The following is an 18,650-nucleotide window of genomic DNA, read 5'->3' on the forward strand; positions in this document are numbered from 1 at the left end:
TCATTTTACCAGCAGTGACAGCTGCAGCAGTACCTGACTTCTTCCCTCACGGGCAGCAGGAGACGTGCATGTGGCACTGCCTCCACCACCCTGCAGGGGGCGCCACACACTTCAAGGCTGGAACAGAGCCGTTTTGTATCCACTGACACACGGGATCGGCAGAGGAGAGCAGGAGGCTTCAAGATTGACCGTAAGATCTGTCAGGATGGAGGCAAGACTGGCACAAAGCGGCATGAGCATGGCCTGTCAGAAAGCGTGGCGGATTGCTGCTCTGTATGGAATCTGGCGATTTTCACTTCTCCTCACAGACCCGAGCTACACAAACGGGCTACCTGCCGAAAAGACAGCACGTGTGTTCGCTTCACAGGCAAGAGACTCGACGTCCGTTAGTGCTCGCTCTCTTTTCCAGGACAAGCAGGATGAGCAAATCCACCGTGGACTGGGCTTCTCCGCTCGGCTGGGCACAGCGTGCCGTGATGACAAACATCATCATCACAGGCAGCACAGTGACCTTTAAAGCTCAGGGCAGAAAGAGCACGAGCCAATCAGAGCATCAAAGCAGCGCCCCCCCCATGGTGAACTGTATAATCCGCTCTGTATCAATGCACAGCACATACATACGGGGGCCCGGATGTGTGAGACCCTCCCTGTCAGGGTACGAGGTCCTGCAGGAAGGGCTATGAAAGCACCGTGTTCATGAGAGCTGAGATCCCCAGGTCAATTATGCCTCTCCATCCCCCATGGAAAGCCTGTGTGATATTCCAGCCTGTGGACTAATGCAGAGGAGTAACAAAGAACTACTCACAAGTCGGACTTTCACTGTAACATTCCATTTTTAATCTGACACTTTATATGCAAAGCGACCTCAGTTTTTGCCCAGCTGGGAATTTTTACCAGAACAGGTCAGGTAATGAACCTGTACAGCATCTGTGTCTGTCGCACCAATCATTTCTGCTGCCGCCTGTGGTGGTGGCCAGTTCAAGATCAACGACATGGGAAATGACTTCTTTGTCTTTTTGGAGAAAATCCGACTTCTAGGTGACACTGGGTCTCGTGGGTCAGCCGACTCAGAATATTCCGTCGCATGGATCTGGGAATCCAACTGAGGCCATGCGCCTGGATCCTAAGAGGGGCTGCAGACTGCATGCTAAGAGCCTCCCTGTGCTGGCAGAGATCTGACCTGTCAAATGCAAATGGATTTCGCTGCAGCATTGAGAAGTGACACGCGTCCAACGATGTTTGAAGAAAAGACAATAATTCTCTGTGTCAGCCTAAGTGTGAGAGACCAGGACATGCTATCAGATGGACCCTGGAGTCTGCAGGAGAGGCTGTCAGTGATTTGTCATCTGCTGTGGGTATCAGGGGGGCATTTTGTAGAAGATTGTCTTTATTGAGAGTAATTAAGCCTGGTCATAAACTCGAATTCCCTGGAGAGAAGTTTGCCCGAGTCTTCCCCTTTCTCCAAACACAAGCTTGGAGAAAATGCAGCAGTGTTTGTCAAACGTCTGACTAGGAAACCAAGCTGTTGCTGCTGAAAAATTTATCACACTGAATTCTTCCATGATATCCTTTTCAAGCAGAACTCCTATTATACATTTTCAATTCGTCTCTTCCCCTTTTCACACGAAACCTTTTATTTTCAGAATAAAAGGAAACCGAAAGCGGGGCCCCTCTATGAGCGCGCACCGAAAGCGGGGCCCCTCTATGAGCGCGCCCCGAAAGCGGGGCCCCTCTATGAGCGCGCCCCGAAAGCGGGGCCCCTCTATGAGCGCGCACCGAAAGCGGGGCCCCTCTATGAGCGCGCACCGAAAGCGGGGCCCCTCTATGAGCGCGCACCGAAAGCGGGGCCCCTCTATGAGCGCGCACCGAAAGCGGGGCCCCTCTATGAGCGCGCCCCGAAAGCGGGGCCCCTCTATGAGCGCGCACCGACAGCGGGGCCCTCTATGAGCGCGCACCGAAAGCGGGGCCCCTCTATGAGCGCGCACCAAAAGCGGGGCCCCTCTATGAGCGCGCACCGAAAGCGGGGCCCCTCTATGACCGCGCACCGAAAGCGGGGCCCCTCTATGACTGCCAGGCCATGAATTATGGAGGAGCTTTGCTAATGTGAGGCACCTCCAGTCTCACAGACCCACTACCCCTCCCAGCATTATTGCCATGGCGATGAGGGATGGGGACGCGTAGCAGGCTGACTGCAGGTCTGATGATGGGATGCCCTGGCATCCATGGCTGAAATCTGCAGCTAAATGGCAGATAGCATCAGAAGAACGTTCAGGGGCAGATGGCCCAGCAGGAGAGAGCTAGAGAGAAAAGGCTCCACGCGGGCCGGCTGGGTTGGCTATCAGCGCCAGAGCTGCCCAAGGGGGACGCTGTCCTCACCCAGCACCCCCTGGGGGAAGCCCAAGTCCCGCTACCCCACAAGGCTCCATCACCATGGGGGGCTCTTAGCCACACGTGTCGACGCTTAAGGAGAAAAGGGTACCAGGGCCACGTTGACCATGGATATTTTTAGACAGTGAGGACTAAAAATGGCACGTACCCATGGCAGCATGGAAATGTGGTGTGGAACGGGGATCAACAGGGGGGGTGAAGCGGGGAGGGGCCACAACAACACCGGGAAAATGGCTTCCGGCATTTGGGAAAACTGCCATCATGTGACCAAAACAAAAAAGAAAAAAAACACACGTGCAATCAGACCACACAGAGAGCCTGGTGCAGGGCTCAGAACACAGAAAGGAGATGCAAACCCCCCCCCCCACTTCTCAGGGACGCCCACCAGCTTGAGAAAAACATGAATATTGAGCCGTAGATTGGCAGCCCAGTACCCCCTGTTCCTCTGAACGGAACGGCTCTCGAAGATGCTGTTTATTCATGTGTCTCTCGTGGTGTCTGCAGCATCCCAGCGATCAGCCTGAAACCTGCACTGCCCCAGTGCCAGACATGTTGTGCAACGCATGCGTGTGTTCACGGGCGTTTTGCGGCCAGCTACAAAAAAAAGCAGTGAGGAGATTATGTATGCATGAGCTCTGCAGTTTTATAAGGGATTATGGGCTTGCACTCGATCTACATGCAGTATACATGCTTCTGTTATTTCCCGACACAAGGATGAGAGTCAAGAGGCGGTGTGATGTGTTAAGTCATCGTCTGTCGCACCGACGCCCCAGGGAAAGAGAAAGGCACTTAACATTTTCATGAAGGAGAAGCCGCTTCGCAGAGCGGTGCGAATAAATCATCCTGCTCGGCCATGATGGATTCTCCGTTTCATCTAGCCTCCCAGCTGCAGAACGACTTGGTCAGCATTGCTCGGTGAGCACACTCAACACAAGCCATTCTGACACATCATCCTTCCTGTGTCACCTTCCTTGATGATCAATGGGGACTTCAGACAAAGTCCTTCAGTTTCTGTTGTGGTTCATACAGATAAAATAGACCACACTTTATCTGAAAAGAATTGATAATCAGATAATGAATTTATACTCTGCCACAAGGCAGGCAGCGCCTCCTAGTGCACAGGAGGACACAGCACATAGAATATACAGCCAGTAAGATCATACTGTCCAGTATCCAAATGGCTGTTTTTAGCTCCTAAAAACATGCTACAAAATATTTGCCACTTTTTCGTGCTCTTTTCTATTCTTGCTAAGTATCATATCCCATCCAAAGCAGAGCTGACAAGGGTAGATGTCTGTCCCAACGTGAGCTGCCATTGATCAGGCGTACATGGGGAGAAAGTTCACAAGTTTTGGGAGAGACATCACTCGTTTGACAGGTACTCACTGGCACATGGACGGGCATCGGCTACAGACCACCATGAACACCACGCAACACCACAGGAACCAGCGCCACCCTCAGGGCCCACTGTGTCACTGCATTACTGTGAGGCCGGCCGCTGGCGGGAGTGGAATTAAAAGCCCCAACAGGAGGTCATTTACCCCGGAGACAGGGCTGATGGTGGCTGCCAGGTGTGTGTGCATGTGTGTCGGGTTCGAGAGCTGTCTCACATGCTGCATCTGAGAAAAAACACACACAATTCCCAGGTATATGCTTCGGGGCGGATCTGCAAGCACGGGTGACCATCGCCGGTGGCGTTTAAGGACGGAGGAGGGATGGAGGTTGCCATGGAGACAGCAGCAGCGCAGCACAGCCAGACGCCAGCACGACCACGGCCGCACGCAGCCTCGGACCGTCGCCCCCCTTCCCTACCTCTTCCTTCCTTCTGGCAGTGTCTAGCCAAAGCATGCTGGGATATGGGCTAATGGTGAGACAAGTTGTGACAGAGATCTTGTGGGCTAGTTGGGGTAAAAATTACCAACCACGGGGGTGCCCTCCTTTATCCACGCCCCTGATTCTGAGGCGTCTTCTGAATCAAGGTAAAACACGCTATATGACACACAGACCCTGGGGGGGGCCGTAATGTACAGAGAGAGTTCAGACAGAAAAACTGACACCACCAAGGATAGCTCACACATGCCCAAACACAGACAGTAAATAAATGGGAAAGGCGGGTGGAATTTTTCCATCAAAAATGCTTCCATCTCTCCCGTTCCTGGGTGAGGTATCAGAGTCTCAGTTCACCACAATTTCTGCTTTCCGGCTCCTGGCCAATCAGGGCTCCCCATAGACAAATTCATATTCCCAGCCCACTCAAAGAGAAATGTGTTTTAAGCCAATTAAATGACAGGACTCAATTAGCCTCAATTATTCTGCATCAGCAGCATTGAGCACGAGGTTATTAAACGCTGCCTGTTTTACCTGATCCTTGTTGACATCTCTGTGTGATTAGAAACAGATTCCTCATTTTACATGTACAGCTGTCGTTATAATAGGGAACTTACGATATACATATTTAATTTCTCTTTGCACTACTAAATTTATTTTAATTGTGCCCCCTGGTTGTTTGCTACACCAAGGATGGGGATTATGAGTGGAAAAAGGGGGCAAATGAAAAAATGTCATTTTCAGTCACTGATTGAATGTCACCATGTCTTGTGTTTATTGCTATTTTATGTTTGTCTGACATTTTGTTTAAACTTATTACCATTCACCTTTTAAGTGTGCCTGCTCTGGACAAGGCACAAGGCACTGGCATTGATGGGAAAATGAGACGTCTGAGGAAATGTCTTCAGACCAAGGTCAGAACATCTCCGACTAGAAGCACGGGCTCCACCGAAGCCAAAATGTGTAAAAAATGTCACTGCAGTTTGTCACATTATTGGAAGGGCCTGGGTGTTTCCAGCATTTACCGAAGGTGACCTCCATGTGGAAAGGTACTGCAAAAATCACACCTTGGCAGCGAGATGTGGGGCTTTTTCCACATATGAGAAGGACAGAGTCTCCAGCAGATAAGTGAAGGTAATGGCTGAATGTCAGAGAAACCATTATAATGGTTATATATGAGTCTTTTGGTGACCTTTTGGTGTCCATAAGACACACTTATTAACGACTTCCCATCCTGTTCCAGAAAGGCCATAAAACCTGTCAGAGTCAGCAAATGGCGATTATGGGGAAGAGACTGAGGACAGGGTAAAGACTCTCGTATGGCCCGATGAAATGGTAAAGATTTGTGTGTCCTGATGACAGGGTAAAGACTCTCGTGTGTCACAATGCCAGGGTAGACTCTCGTATGCCCTGATGAAAGGGAAAAAACTCATTTCCCTGACGACAGGGTAAAGACTCTTGTATGCCCCGATGACAGGGTAAAGACTCACATTTCCCGATGACAGGGTAAAGACTCTCGTGTGTCCTGATGAAAGGATAAAGATTCTCATATACCCTGATGACAGGGTAAAGACTCGCAATTCCCTGATGACAGGGTAAAGACTCTCATATGTCCCGATGAAAGGATAAAGACTCTCATATACCCTGATGACAGGGTAAAGACTCACATTTCCCGATGACAGGGTAAAGACACTTTCCTCGTGTGCCCCGATGATAGGATAAAGACTGCATTTCCCTGATGACAGGGTAAAGACTCTCTTGTGCCCTGATGACAAGGTAAAGACTCTCGTGTGCCCTGATGACGAGGTAAAGACTCAATTCCCTGATGACAAGGTAAAGACTCAATTCCCTGATGACAGGGTAAAGACTCTCTGACAAGATAAAGACTCGATTCCCTGATGACAGGGTAAAGACTCCCGTGTGCCGTGATGACAAAGTAAAGACTCAATTCCCTGATGACAGGGAAAAGACTCTTGTGTGTCCTGATGACAAGATAAAGACTCAATTCCCTGAGGACAGGGTAAAGACTCTCATGTGTCCTGATGACAAGATAAAGACTCGATTCCTTGATGACAGGGTAAAGACTCTCGTGTGCCCTGATGACAAGGTAAAGATTCAATTCCCTGATGACAGGGTAAAGACTTGTGTGCCCTGATGACAAGGTAAAGACTCAATTCCCTGATGACAGGGTAAAGACTCTCGTGTGCCATGATGACAAGGTAAAGACTCAATTCCCTGATGACAGGGTAAAGACTCTCTGACAAGATAAAGACTCGATTCCCTGATGACAGGGTAAAGACTCTCGTGTGCCCTGATGACAAGGTAAAAACTCAATTCCCTGATGACAGGGTAAAGACTCTCGTGTGCCCTGATGACAAGGTAAAGACTCGATTCCCTGATGACAGGGTAAAGACTCTCGTGTGCCCTGATGACAAGGTAAAGACTCAATTCCCTGATGACAGGGTAAAGACTCAATTCCCTGATGACAGGGTAAAGACTCTCGTGTGCCCTGATGACAAGGTAAAGACTCAATTCCCTGATGACAGGGTAAAGACTCTCGTGTGCCCTGATGACAAGGTAAAGACTCAATTCCCTGATGACAAGGTAAAGACTCAATTCCCTGATGACAGGGTAAAGACTCTCGTGTGCCCTGATGACAAGGTAAAGACTCAATTCCCTGATGACAGGGTAAAGACTGTCATGTGCCCTGATGACACTGGCGTGCACAGATAGAGACGAGGTGGTGCTGAAGCACTTGCCCTTTTGCCCTCAGTCCAAAAAAGTGCCCTTTTGAAAGACGTGATTTTTTTTTTTTTTAAAGCTGCGCGATTTAAAAAGGTGTGAAAATAATGGCTTGATTTGTGCCCCTTCTTCAAAGACACCCGAACCCTGTCGCTTTTTCACTGTCACCGTGTCACGTGAACACGCTTGCAGTTCATTTGTTGTGAGGCGTGTAGCAGCGGCATGACATAGGACTACTTGGAGTAGGCATAGTAGGCTAACTATAGCGACTGGGAGCCACGGCGGACAACACGGCAGCTCTTTCCCTTCCCAACCAGTCAGGTAACCCATGAATCGAGTGAAATTATTCTGTTTGCCCTCTAAGACCAACCTGCAATTGTTTTGTTGTGAAGTAGCCTGTCAGAAACTGCACATGACAAACTTTGCCAGCTTGCCCCCTCCATCCATCCATATGGATAAACAAAAAAACGACACATTTAAAATGTAACCTAAACCATTTAGGCAACCCCACTCTCCATCAATTCCGACCTTTTTGCATACACTATTGAAAATATCACGTTATGCTATAGGCTACATGCCGTTAGGCAGAGGGCTCTTTTGAGCCCATTTTTCGTTACAAATTTTAGGATGATCTCACGGAAATCTGTGAATAAATACAAAGTTTTCAAACTGAAGTCAGTGACGGGAAGACATCACACTTTTTAGAGATGGAACTGCAGAAAAACCTAAAACCTTGACATGATTATGAATAATAGAATTATGGACGTTTCTCCGTTTTTGTGGATTAGCCTTTCCATAACTAACGTCAACTACTGTCCTACTTTGGTAAGATTGAAATTAATGTCTTTGACTGTCTTTAGTAGGTGTGATTTTTGATTTTTAGAGAATGTTTTGAAATAAAAGTCAAATTGCATTTAACCTGTGCGTTTTTTTATTATAAAAAGAAAAGGTTTTCCACATATGCAAAAAGTGCCCTTTTTTCCCCCTGGAGCACTTGCCCCCCAAAATGTCTGTGCACGCCACTGCCTGATGACAAGGTAAAGACTCAATTCCTTGATGACAGGGTAAAGACTCTCGTGTGCCCTAATGACAAGGTAAAGACTCAATTCCCTGATGACAGGGTAAAGACTCTCGTGTGTCCTGATGACAAGGTAAAGACTCAATTCCCTGATGACAGGGTAAAGACTCTCATGTGCCCTAATGACAAGGTAAAGACTCAATTCCCTGATGACAGGGTAAAGACTCTCGTGTGCCCTAATGACAAGGTAAAGACTCAATTTCCAGATGACAGGATAAAGACTCTCGTATGCTCTTGTCCCCTGTCTGTTCCAGTCTCTTCTGGTTCACTGACTTTACAAATGCCATTATGTGGGCACAGAACCCCATAACAGCAGGATTTACCAGGACCCCCCCCCCCCCCCTTCATGGTAATACATAACACATACTCTACATACATTGTATCCCAACCTCTGCTACCCAAAAAAACTAATACAGCTTCCCGTCCAGAATCCTACATGCCCCATGATGCCACTCCCTACACTAATTAAATAGGGGCCAACAGGCCACAGCCAATTAAGAGCATGAGCCAGCAGCTTGTGGGTCCCACAAGGCTTTTCTGTTGTACCCTAGTGTGGGACACTTGACCTAGATCTCTCCAGCTCAATTCCCAGCTGCAGAAACCGGTTCCTTTGCATAATCGCTAAGCCTCTAATGAAATCTGGGGGCATGTCGTCGGACCTTCAAAGGACACATCGGCATCATGCGAGTAGACGTAGTTGTGGGGGGGTGGTGTTACAGTGCAGCTTAAATCACTCATCAGAGGGGCTGCAAGAATGACCCCCCCAGCAGTGGGACAAAAACCTTGGAGGCTGATAAAAATGGAGTTGCACTCAATCCCTCCCTGCCGGCACTCATTCGAAAACCGGGGAGGTGCCCTTATCTGCACAGCTCCGCAGCCCCCTGGGGAGCTGTAAGGGAATGAATTACCAACCATTACTCTCCGGCCATCTACGTTATTTACCGCAGCCACGCCTCCCCCCCCCACACCATCTCCTCCCCAGAGTAGTTGGACCAGCGCCTGAGAGCCAGGGAAGGGAGGAGCTCCATGCTCACCCCCCCAGCGGGGAACAGACATGAGATGGATAGGCAGACACAAGACATGCAGCCCTGGACAAATAGATCAGGTACCGTGATCTCCTCAGAAGTGTCATTACCTCCACCTCGCCATCACCAACTACTAACTGACCATAACTGACTACCCATAATCCTTCGCAGGTCCTACCAAACTAATTCCAGATGGAAGTTTCCAGGGAAATTTTTCATCTTTTCAATAAAACTTTATCCAATTTTAAGATATACACCCCTGGGATGTCTGAATTTAAACTATTTAGGCAAGTATATGCTGTCCAACAGGAGTATAGACACAGCAGCTTTGGGGAGCCTAACCGCTCCCAGCCATTTATCCTCCAGTCCATTCACCCCAAGCTGGGCTCTCATTTCTGATGCAGCACTCAGGTCAGACACACAAGATCAGCATTAAACGTGCTAAATATTCTGAGACAAAATTTCATGACAGCCAGCTTATTTGTAAAATGGACCGAACTCCCCACTGCACACATTTTACAGTCATGCTTTTACAGCAGGGGGGGGGGGGGGGGGAAATGGGAGATCAAAGCCCTTATTGGCCATGTTAGAGCTGAAGTTCCACCTGAGTTTGGTTAAATAAACTGATACCAATTTGCTGGTTTATTCATTATCAGCAGTTATTTTATGCTTGAAACCTGGGTTTGTTTAATGAGCTACACCCCCCAGAAGGTTTTGGAGGGCAGCCCAGACCACAACAGTTACTCTTATTTAAGGGCTCTGCTTTCTGTGCTCATTGAAACATGCAGGCAGCAGGCAGACCCGGCCTAACAGCGGCCAGACTGGGCCCTCAGTGTCATAGCGAGGCCTGCCTTAACTAGCTGGGCACAAGCAAAGCATCGCTCCCCCCCAACCTGCCACCTAAACCCACAATACTGGCATGGCACCACCAATACCTAATACCTAATACCTAATACCTAATACCTAATACCTAATACCTAATACCTACATCAAGAGACCTTTTCTAAGGCCTGACATTCAACCAAAAACCAGCAGCCATACTGCTTAAATATGCTAGCCAATCAGCCAGTTAACCAATCAGCAGCCTGCATTCTGCCACATTCTCATGCTGGCTTCATTAACCGCTACGATAATGTCCTTTTAAATTCATGCTTGTGGAGCAAATAATATAAAGAACATTTTTTTATATTTTAATCAATTCAACCCTGCTGAAGTCATACAGAGAACTACTAGATGAGAATGTTGACTTCAGGAAAGTTTTTAAATCAAACTAGAGTCTTCCTTGAAATATATTGCTTAAGAAGAAAATTACATAATATAACAGTATTTCCACTTCAATAGTACTCCAGAAGGGTAATATCAAGGTCAAAAAGGTTTGAGTCCGTGTATGATAGAGGTGATCCTAAATCCCAAATGGAATGACCCCATGCAGTGCAGGAAACACAAATCCCAGTGCTCCCAGTGCCTTCAGTGGTCCTGAAGGTCCTACTTTATGGTTCATAGTCTTGTGAGCCTAGGGTTACCACCTAATCCATGTCGCTTTGAGCTAGGACGGGATTTGTAAATTACCAATTCACTCGAAAGGACCCGGATTTCACTTAAGCACTGAGTTCTTGCTGCGTGCTGATTGGTCAGTCTCCTATAATCATGCATGTGTTACTGATGTTAATGAAACAGCTGGATGAGTCTTTCAGTCAAGGCAACAAGCCAGTAAAAGCACAAGAATAACTGAACTGTTTAGCTGAGCACAGGAGCCTTTCAGGTTTAAAGCAGTTTGTAAAAGCTGAAGTAGCTCAAAGTGTCCCCCTGACATGGATTATGTGGTAACCTGAGGTGAACCATTTCAGTTAAGATGTCAATCATTAAGTATGGTTTCAACATTAAACCAGAACGTCACTGTATCTTACTGCTTTACTGAGGAGTAACGTTACTACCATTAAACCAGAGGCTCAGCCTGGCTGACATACTCTGGGTGACATGCTTTATTGAGCAGTAACGGTATTAACAAATGGTTCAATGTTAAGCCCTAGGCTCAGCCTGACTCAGTTACTAGCTAAACTGCTTTAGTGGGGACTAGCAATTTTAATGACGTTTTCGGTGTTAAACCAGAGGCTTAGTACCACTCAAACATTCTTACTGAATTGCTCTACTGAGGACTTACCTCCGCAGTGATGGCTTTGGTATTAAACCAGAGAGTCCGCTACACTTCGAGTCGTGAGCATAATTCTGATAGGTCCAGAACCCACTTGGATGATTACATTTTAAAAACCTTTGGAATATAGCAGCTCATGATCTGATCTATCTGCCTATATACCCCATATTTTATGCATCACTGCCTGATTAATGGGATGGTGAAGAGTAACCATCAGTAGCACTTAATACTCCTGTTGACAGAACATGTTTTTTTTTTTCTTGTTTACCTGGATCGGTACTGAAATCGCTCTGCAGCAAGGGTGTAACTTGAGGCTGAACATGGTGGTGGTGGGGGGGGTTAAGTCTCCACCAATTTATCATGACAATATGACTATTTTGGGGAGGGGGGTAATAGCAGGTTTCAATTATCGTCCCCCTCACCCCTCACCCCCAGCAGAGATTTATGGTCAGTGGGGCCTGGACTGAACACACCACCTTCCACTTCCAGTCACACTGCTGGGGAAGGCCTTTCCTATGAAAGTGAACTGGGTCACATGACTAGCTATGAAGAGATTATCCAGACCAGACCTCTGTGAGCAGGACTGAATGTGATAGGCTGTCACCTCACTGTAGATGTAGAATTATATATATATACACTATTTAAAAAGCAAGAATCCTGGGGACAAAGGAATGTAAGAGGATTACAGCTGGGACAGAGACAGGGCTGAGGGAAGATTCCGGATTTGGGGAACAGCGCTTCAGACACGGGTCTGACAGGAGCTTGTAATGCACGTGGTGAAGATGCATCCTCTGGAGAAGCAAATGAATAGCTTCTGCCTCAAAGTGGAGCGTGAGCGTGTACATGCTGACAGAGCCACGGCCAGCACCAAGCAGTTAGGAACAACAGGATCCAGTCACGACAGACAAACCGAGTGCGAATGGAATCACATCACAAGAAAAGTTGTTAGGCATGGTCACATCTGTTGTGTCATTAAGGAATTGCTTCTTTTATTTAACAAAGACTTTAATCCAAAGCCACATACAATGAAGAAAGCAGGATCAGGCAGGCTGTCCGTCCCTGGAGCAACTGGGGATAAGGGCTTAAGAATCTAGGATTTGAACCAGCAACTTCTGATCATAAGCACAGTATCCAAACCTAAGACACACACTGCCCACACACACACACATGCAGTAGGAACGACTTAATCCTCGTCCTATGGTTCCTAAGCTTTCACACCCACTATGGCCTGCAGCCGGCTTGTGAGCGTGAGCTTACAGCCACCACACCTGTCACTTCCCTCGTGCGAGATCTTCCACCTGCTGCCTCCAGGATGAAACTACTGCAGTGACACACCAACAGCTGCCATTACCCAGTCAAACCACTGCAGAGGTACCCATAGGCTCTGCATGTTACGGAAAACTCCGGAAACTGCCTTCGGGACAGCTGAACCTTTTAAATACATGAATGGTGTTGTCTGAAATAAAAGTACTAATTATTTTAATTTCAAGTAGGATATATCCACATTGTGCAAAAATACATAGATCAGATTCATGTTTGCAAACAGAGCTAAATGTGTCACGTTTGAGTAAACAGGTTATGCGGGCGTCCGGTGACAGCGATGTGATTGGGCCCTGCTCCGTCCCCCAGCAGACAGACACAATCATGTCACGAGGAGGCGTGTCAGTTTTTATTGAAGCTTAACTCAACAAACATTTGTTAAATTTCATTCTTGGTAAATAACAGTTGACAGTTAAGAAAATAGGAAAGTAAGACTTTAAACTAGGTTTTAAACCCAAAGTACCTCCTGTGGGGAAAAAAAATTAAATGCAGCTGAAGATTATTAGCTGTGACAATCTGCATATGAAAACACACACATGCACAGACACACGCACGCACTCACACACACATAACATTATTAAATGTCAACAAACTTCACTATCTTTCATTAATCAGAAACAGAAACACAGTACTGTGCTTAACACTGTGATCACGTCACCAAGAGAAAATGAAAATATTAAAATAAATTAATTTATGGAGAAAAGCAGTAAAACAGAGACATCAGTTGCAGTCATATCTCAAGACTTGGGTTTGTGTGAGGCTGTTTAAGGTCTGGGGATCTGTGATGACCGTGGTTAAGGGCGTATAAGGTCTGAGATTCTGTGATGACCATGGTTAAGGGCGTATAAGGTCTGGGATTCTGTGATGACCATGGTTAAGGGCGTATAAGGTCTGGGATTCTGTGATGACCATGGTTAAGGGCGTATATCTCATGTCTTTATTCAGTTTATATGGTGTGGGATGATGATCATGCTGCTTATGTTTGGAGGAGAGGATCAGCAGACCTGTGAGAGCTTTTCACTCCGTTAACATGGGACCTAATGTGGACCTACAGAACCACACACAGCAAAAGCTACTCAAAAGAAAACAATCCAAAAGTAATGTATTCCAGGGAAACCTTCTCCCTTCGCTGCTGCTCCAAAAAACCAATCCTTTGGTTGTCACTGACCACTGAAGGCAGCAGACCCGTAGCCATCAGTGCACATATTCATCGTCGCTCACATCCGAATCGTCAGGGTCCACCTCCCCCTCGATCACGGACTTCCTGCCTTTACAGCACGACACAATCAAGCCAATGAAGAAGACCTACAGCAGAGAAAAATGGGAAAGAAGGACAAATGATGAAGAAGAGGATAATTATTAGAGGATAGAAAACAGAAGGTGTGGCCAGTTTGTGTGACAAACACTTCTGACCTAAAAGCACCTAGACTGGGGCTAGAGGCTACTCCTGAGTAAAGTAGGCAGACTGGGGCTAGAGGGTACTCCTGAGTAAAGTAGGCAGACTGGGGCTAGAGGGTACTCCTGAGTAAAGTAGGTAGACTGGGGCTAGAGGGTACTCCTGAGTAAAGTAGGCAGACTGGGGCTAGAGGCTACTCCTGAGTAAAGTAGGTAGACTGGGGCTAGAGGGTACTCCTGAGTAAAGTAGGCAGACTGGGGCTAGAGGCTACTCCTGAGTAAAGTAGGCAGACTGGGGCTAGAGGGTACTCCTGAGTAAAGTAGGCAGACTGGGGCTAGAGGGTACTCCTGAGTAAAGTAGGCAGACTGGGGCTAGAGGGTACTCCTGAGTAAAGTAGGCAGACTGGGGCTAGAGGGTACTCCTGAGTAAAGTAGGCAGACTGGGGCTAGAGGGTACTCCTGAGTAAAGTAGGCAGACTGGGGCTAGAGGGTACTCCTGAGTAAAGTAGGCAGACTGGGGCTAGAGGGTACTCCTGAGTAAAGTAGGCAGACTGGGGCTAGAGGGTACTCCTGAGTAAAGTAGGCAGACTGGGGCTAGAGGGTACTCCTGAGTAAAGTAGGCAGACTGGGGCTAGAGGGTACTCCTGAGTAAAGTAGGCAGACTGGGGCTAGAGGGTACTCCTGAGTAAAGTAGGCAGACTGGGGCTAGAGGGTACTCCTGAGTAAAGTAGGTAGACTGGGGCTAGAGGGTACTCCTGAGTAAAGTAGGCAGACTGGGGCTAGAGGGTACTCCTGAGTAAAGTAGGCAGACTGGGGCTAGAGGCTACTCCTGAGTAAAGTAGGTAGACTGGGGCTAGAGGGTACTCCTGAGTAAAGTAGGCAGACTGGGGCTAGAGGGTACTCCTGAGTAAAATAGGTAGACTGGGGCTAGAGGGTACTCCTGAGTAAAGTAGGTAGACTGGGGCTAGAGGGTACTCCTGAGTAAAGTAGGTAGACTGGGGCTAGAGGGTACTCCTGAGTAAAGTAGGCAGACTGGGGCTAGAGGGTACTCCTGAGTAAAGTAGGTAGACTGGGGCTAGAGGGTACTCCTGAGTAAAGTAGGTAGACTGGGCTAGAGGGTACTTCTGAGTAAAATACGTAGACTGGGGCGAGGGGGTGCTTCTGAGTAAAAATACACAGACTGGGACTCTGGAGAGTAAATGTTTCCAAATAACAGTATACCTAATAGTAACTGTCATCTTAAGCATACCAGTGTTACAAAAAGAGGAGACTGATGGATTTCCAGACTGACAGATCAACACACTTACCCCAATGAAAGCCCAGTTCCCAAAGTAGTAGATGGTGCTGAAAAACCAGAATTTGTGCAGGAAGAGATACGACCTTGTCACAGTGCACTGATCTGAAAGGCAGACGGTCCAAAGGTCAAAATGTATTTCACCAAGAATCAGAGGCTCTAAATCCTAAAGAAAATTTTATTTGCCAGTAGTGCCATGGAGTATTAAAACTGAAATCTAAGCCGTTCAATCAAACATCACAGAATAGACACCAACAAAGCATAGATTTCAAGCTGAAAATGTGCCATAAAGTCACAAAAACATGCCCTCGGCAATTAAATGTACAGATAAAGCACTGTACTAATGATCAGTAGGACAGTAACCAATGACGATGCCTTTTTTAACAAGAAAATAAGAAAAGCTGCAAACTTTTGGATAGGGAGGGCCTAGCCTGATCACCAGCACTGTACTACCCAGAGAAACAACCATCAGGGTGAGTATGGTGAGTACGGTGAGTATGGCCCTCTGCTGCCTCCCCCCCATGTTTCGGAGCTCAGTACTGCGGTCTCACACCGCGAGGGCAGAGTCCGGCACAGACCCCCAGATGGAAGCTGGAAGTCTGCCCGTTAGCTCTGCCATGTCCGTCTGATGGGCAGAACCGACACTGAGAACCCAAATGTCCCTACAATGTGATAAAAAAACCTTGTATTTTGATGTTGTAGGGACATTTTCTGGTCCCCAAATGGGGTAACTCAACTTTATAAAAATCTGTGACTGCAGTCATAAAACTATAAAAGATAGAAGTCTTACCTATGGTTAAGGTTATGGCTGGGTAGGGGTTAAGGTCGTCATGCTGAGATTAGGGTTATGCCCATACGAATGTGTGTATGTGTGCGTGTGCGTGTGCGTGTAGGGTCAGGGTCGGAAATGAGAGCTGTTCACAGATGGGAGTTGGGGGGCCCTGGGTGCAGACAGCAGCCGCTGGGATCGCTCTGGCCGGAGATGTTCTCCTATAGTATTTTTAATAACAATGACACACAGGAGGGCGTGTTATCGGGCTGCTCTCGGAGGCACTGTAAACAACGCGTGTTTACCTGCCATGCCTGGTCTCCCTCCAAGAGCACTTACAGAGAACAGCACACCTTCGTGTCACAAGCACCCGGCAGCGTGTGTCACACTGGAAACTCTCTCCGGTTCCATTTTAAACCCCAAGAGTGTTTATGCCGTGTTTTTAAAAATATATCATTCGAGAATGCTTCCTACGACCAAAACAGCTCCGGTGTCCTGTTTTAAGGCAGAGAGGGTATTAAAGATCACATTTCCTGCTGTGGTGTGTTATTCTCATTACTGTGCATTAATGCCGGTTCACCCGCGCGTGCCCCTGACTGAGACCCCCCCCCACCTCGGGACCATCAGCTCGCTGTAAGACCCCAGCAGGACCATATTGTTGTTCTGCAGTCAGGTTGGAAAGGTTCCTGACCTTAAGCTGTCTGCCGTGACCCCTGGGCCTGCAAAACAGCTGCCATTTCAAGCACATTTAACTCATATTTCAGCAACCCAATGCAGCAGGTTTTTTTTTTTGTTGGTACAGGATGATGTTGAAAGAGTTCAGCACAGTGGAAAGGGGGGTCTCACACACAGGTTCTACACCAGTGGCCGCAGACACACTGCAGCTGAGAGGTGGCCCCAGTGCAGCCATTTTAACCCCCCAGCAAGGGACTGTGGGTCCCTATTTAAACCCTGCAGGGACGTTCAGGAACTGGAAACCCTGTTACCTCACAGGAGCAAACTGCACACCTGCCAGAGAGCTCTGGCCGTCTGCACCGGTCCGCTGGGATTACAGCCATGTCCATCAATGCAGACAGTCCTAGAACCTCCTGGAAATGGACACTGGCTTCTGTACTTCCAGACATGAGTGAAATCCTCACAGATATTAGCTCACGCCACACAGCCGCGGCGAGGAGAACAGCACGTCCCCCCAACGAAATCGGGAACCTGCCACAAAGCTGACCTCCTAGAGCATTTATAAAAAGACAGAAGGCACCGGAGGGACTCCACCGGCAGGGAGGATGGCTGCGTGTGCGGGTGCTGAACCCACCGCTTGCGTGGGTAAGACTGGGCACAGGAACCCAGGGTACCAGCAGCAGTGAGCGAGTGAGCAAACAAACACCCCCGATACTGCAGGCGACAGAGAGCTGAAACCCAGCGGAACGCCAAGAGCACCACAGGAGCAACCGGACCCGGCACACCTGACCTCCGGGTCCACAGCCCCCCCCCCTCCCATCGCAGTATCCCAACATGGTCACATCACAGTGACATTTCCCACGATGCATCTCTGCACACTGGACACAAATATTCAGCTTCACGCTCACTATGGCAAACTGTACTTATTAGGGTGATGAGAGCCTCTGACGGAGAAACGGCCTTTAAAAGCAGAAAGATCATCACCCAGTAGACGCTGACATGTGTCCGTCACTCAGGAAGAGAATGCAGACTCTCGACTGAGAAAATCTCAACAGCAGGCAGAATAAAAAGCATGATTACAGTCACACTCGGGAAGTTTGCCTGTGCCGCGTGACTGAAATCATGTTAACATGCATCCACTGAGCATTCCCTAAGAAACTTTCCCAATTAATCAAAGAGGCCTCAGTCATTAGATCCCAAAAAGTAAGATAAACAAAGGCAGCAGTGTCACTAACGAGGAAAATGGAATAAAGTGAACAGAGTGGCGTTAATCAGCAGTGACGCACCTGAACGCCGGCTGCTGACAGATGTGACACACAGTGGATAGGATGTCTGTAACGGGCCAATTAGACCTCATTAATTAGTGCTTAGCTGGCTGGGAGAGAGGGATGCAGCGAGTGGCGTGGTGAGGCGTGGCGCCCCCCCCCCCCCGGAAGGCGTCCAGCCCCCGCTGCCGCTTGTACCCGGATCCACCACATGGATGCGGCCCAAGGAGCCGAGATGTGCGATTTCTGGCGAAGTTAAGAAGCCATCTGTAGAATCAGGCATCAGCTTGCTGCTTGAGTCTCCTCACGCCGCTTCTCGTACAGACGTGGCGGAGACTCAGACAGCCCACATAGCAGGCGCTCAGCGCCGTGCCTCGCTGACGGCGCCCCCTGCTGGCCACCTCTGGGATACAAGAACGGAATCATACTAGCGAGCATCTACGCCAACACCAGCTACAGTGAAACACGTTATTGACATTCATATCAGAAGCATATGTGCATACTGTGGTGTAAAAATAAGGTGCACGTCACTCCAGCATCCAGCATTCTACACAAATAATCACACACCCAGCTCCAAGCCAAGAAGAGCTTGTGACACCCTGGTGACATCCAGGTGACACTGTGGGTCATGGCCTCAGCAGAATTAATCATTTCAGATCGCCCTGCTCACCAGAGAGTCAGAACAGAGGAAGACACCTTTCTTGTGTTTAAAAATGAGTT

The 18,650-nt window shown here is 48.1% G+C and overlaps 1 protein-coding gene across 1 annotated transcript in view; it reads right to left on the reverse strand.

Annotated features, from left to right (window-relative positions):
- Nucleotides 1-12,859: 12,859 nt before the first annotated feature.
- Nucleotides 12,860-18,650, reverse strand: part of lmbrd1 (LMBR1 domain containing 1) — a 37,439-nt gene continuing 31,648 nt past the window's right edge. The window contains exons 15-16 of the mRNA XM_023833723.2: nucleotides 15,235-15,326; nucleotides 12,860-13,837 (exon numbers count right to left, since the gene is read on the reverse strand). Of these exons, the coding sequence (XP_023689491.1) occupies nucleotides 13,727-13,837; nucleotides 15,235-15,326 (203 nt within the window). The 3' untranslated portion in view covers nucleotides 12,860-13,726. The remainder of the gene's footprint in view (nucleotides 13,838-15,234; nucleotides 15,327-18,650) is intronic.

Source organism: Paramormyrops kingsleyae, chromosome 3 (assembly GCF_048594095.1).
Source record: "Paramormyrops kingsleyae isolate MSU_618 chromosome 3, PKINGS_0.4, whole genome shotgun sequence".
In the NCBI taxonomy this organism is placed as follows: Eukaryota; Metazoa; Chordata; class Actinopteri; order Osteoglossiformes; family Mormyridae; genus Paramormyrops; species Paramormyrops kingsleyae.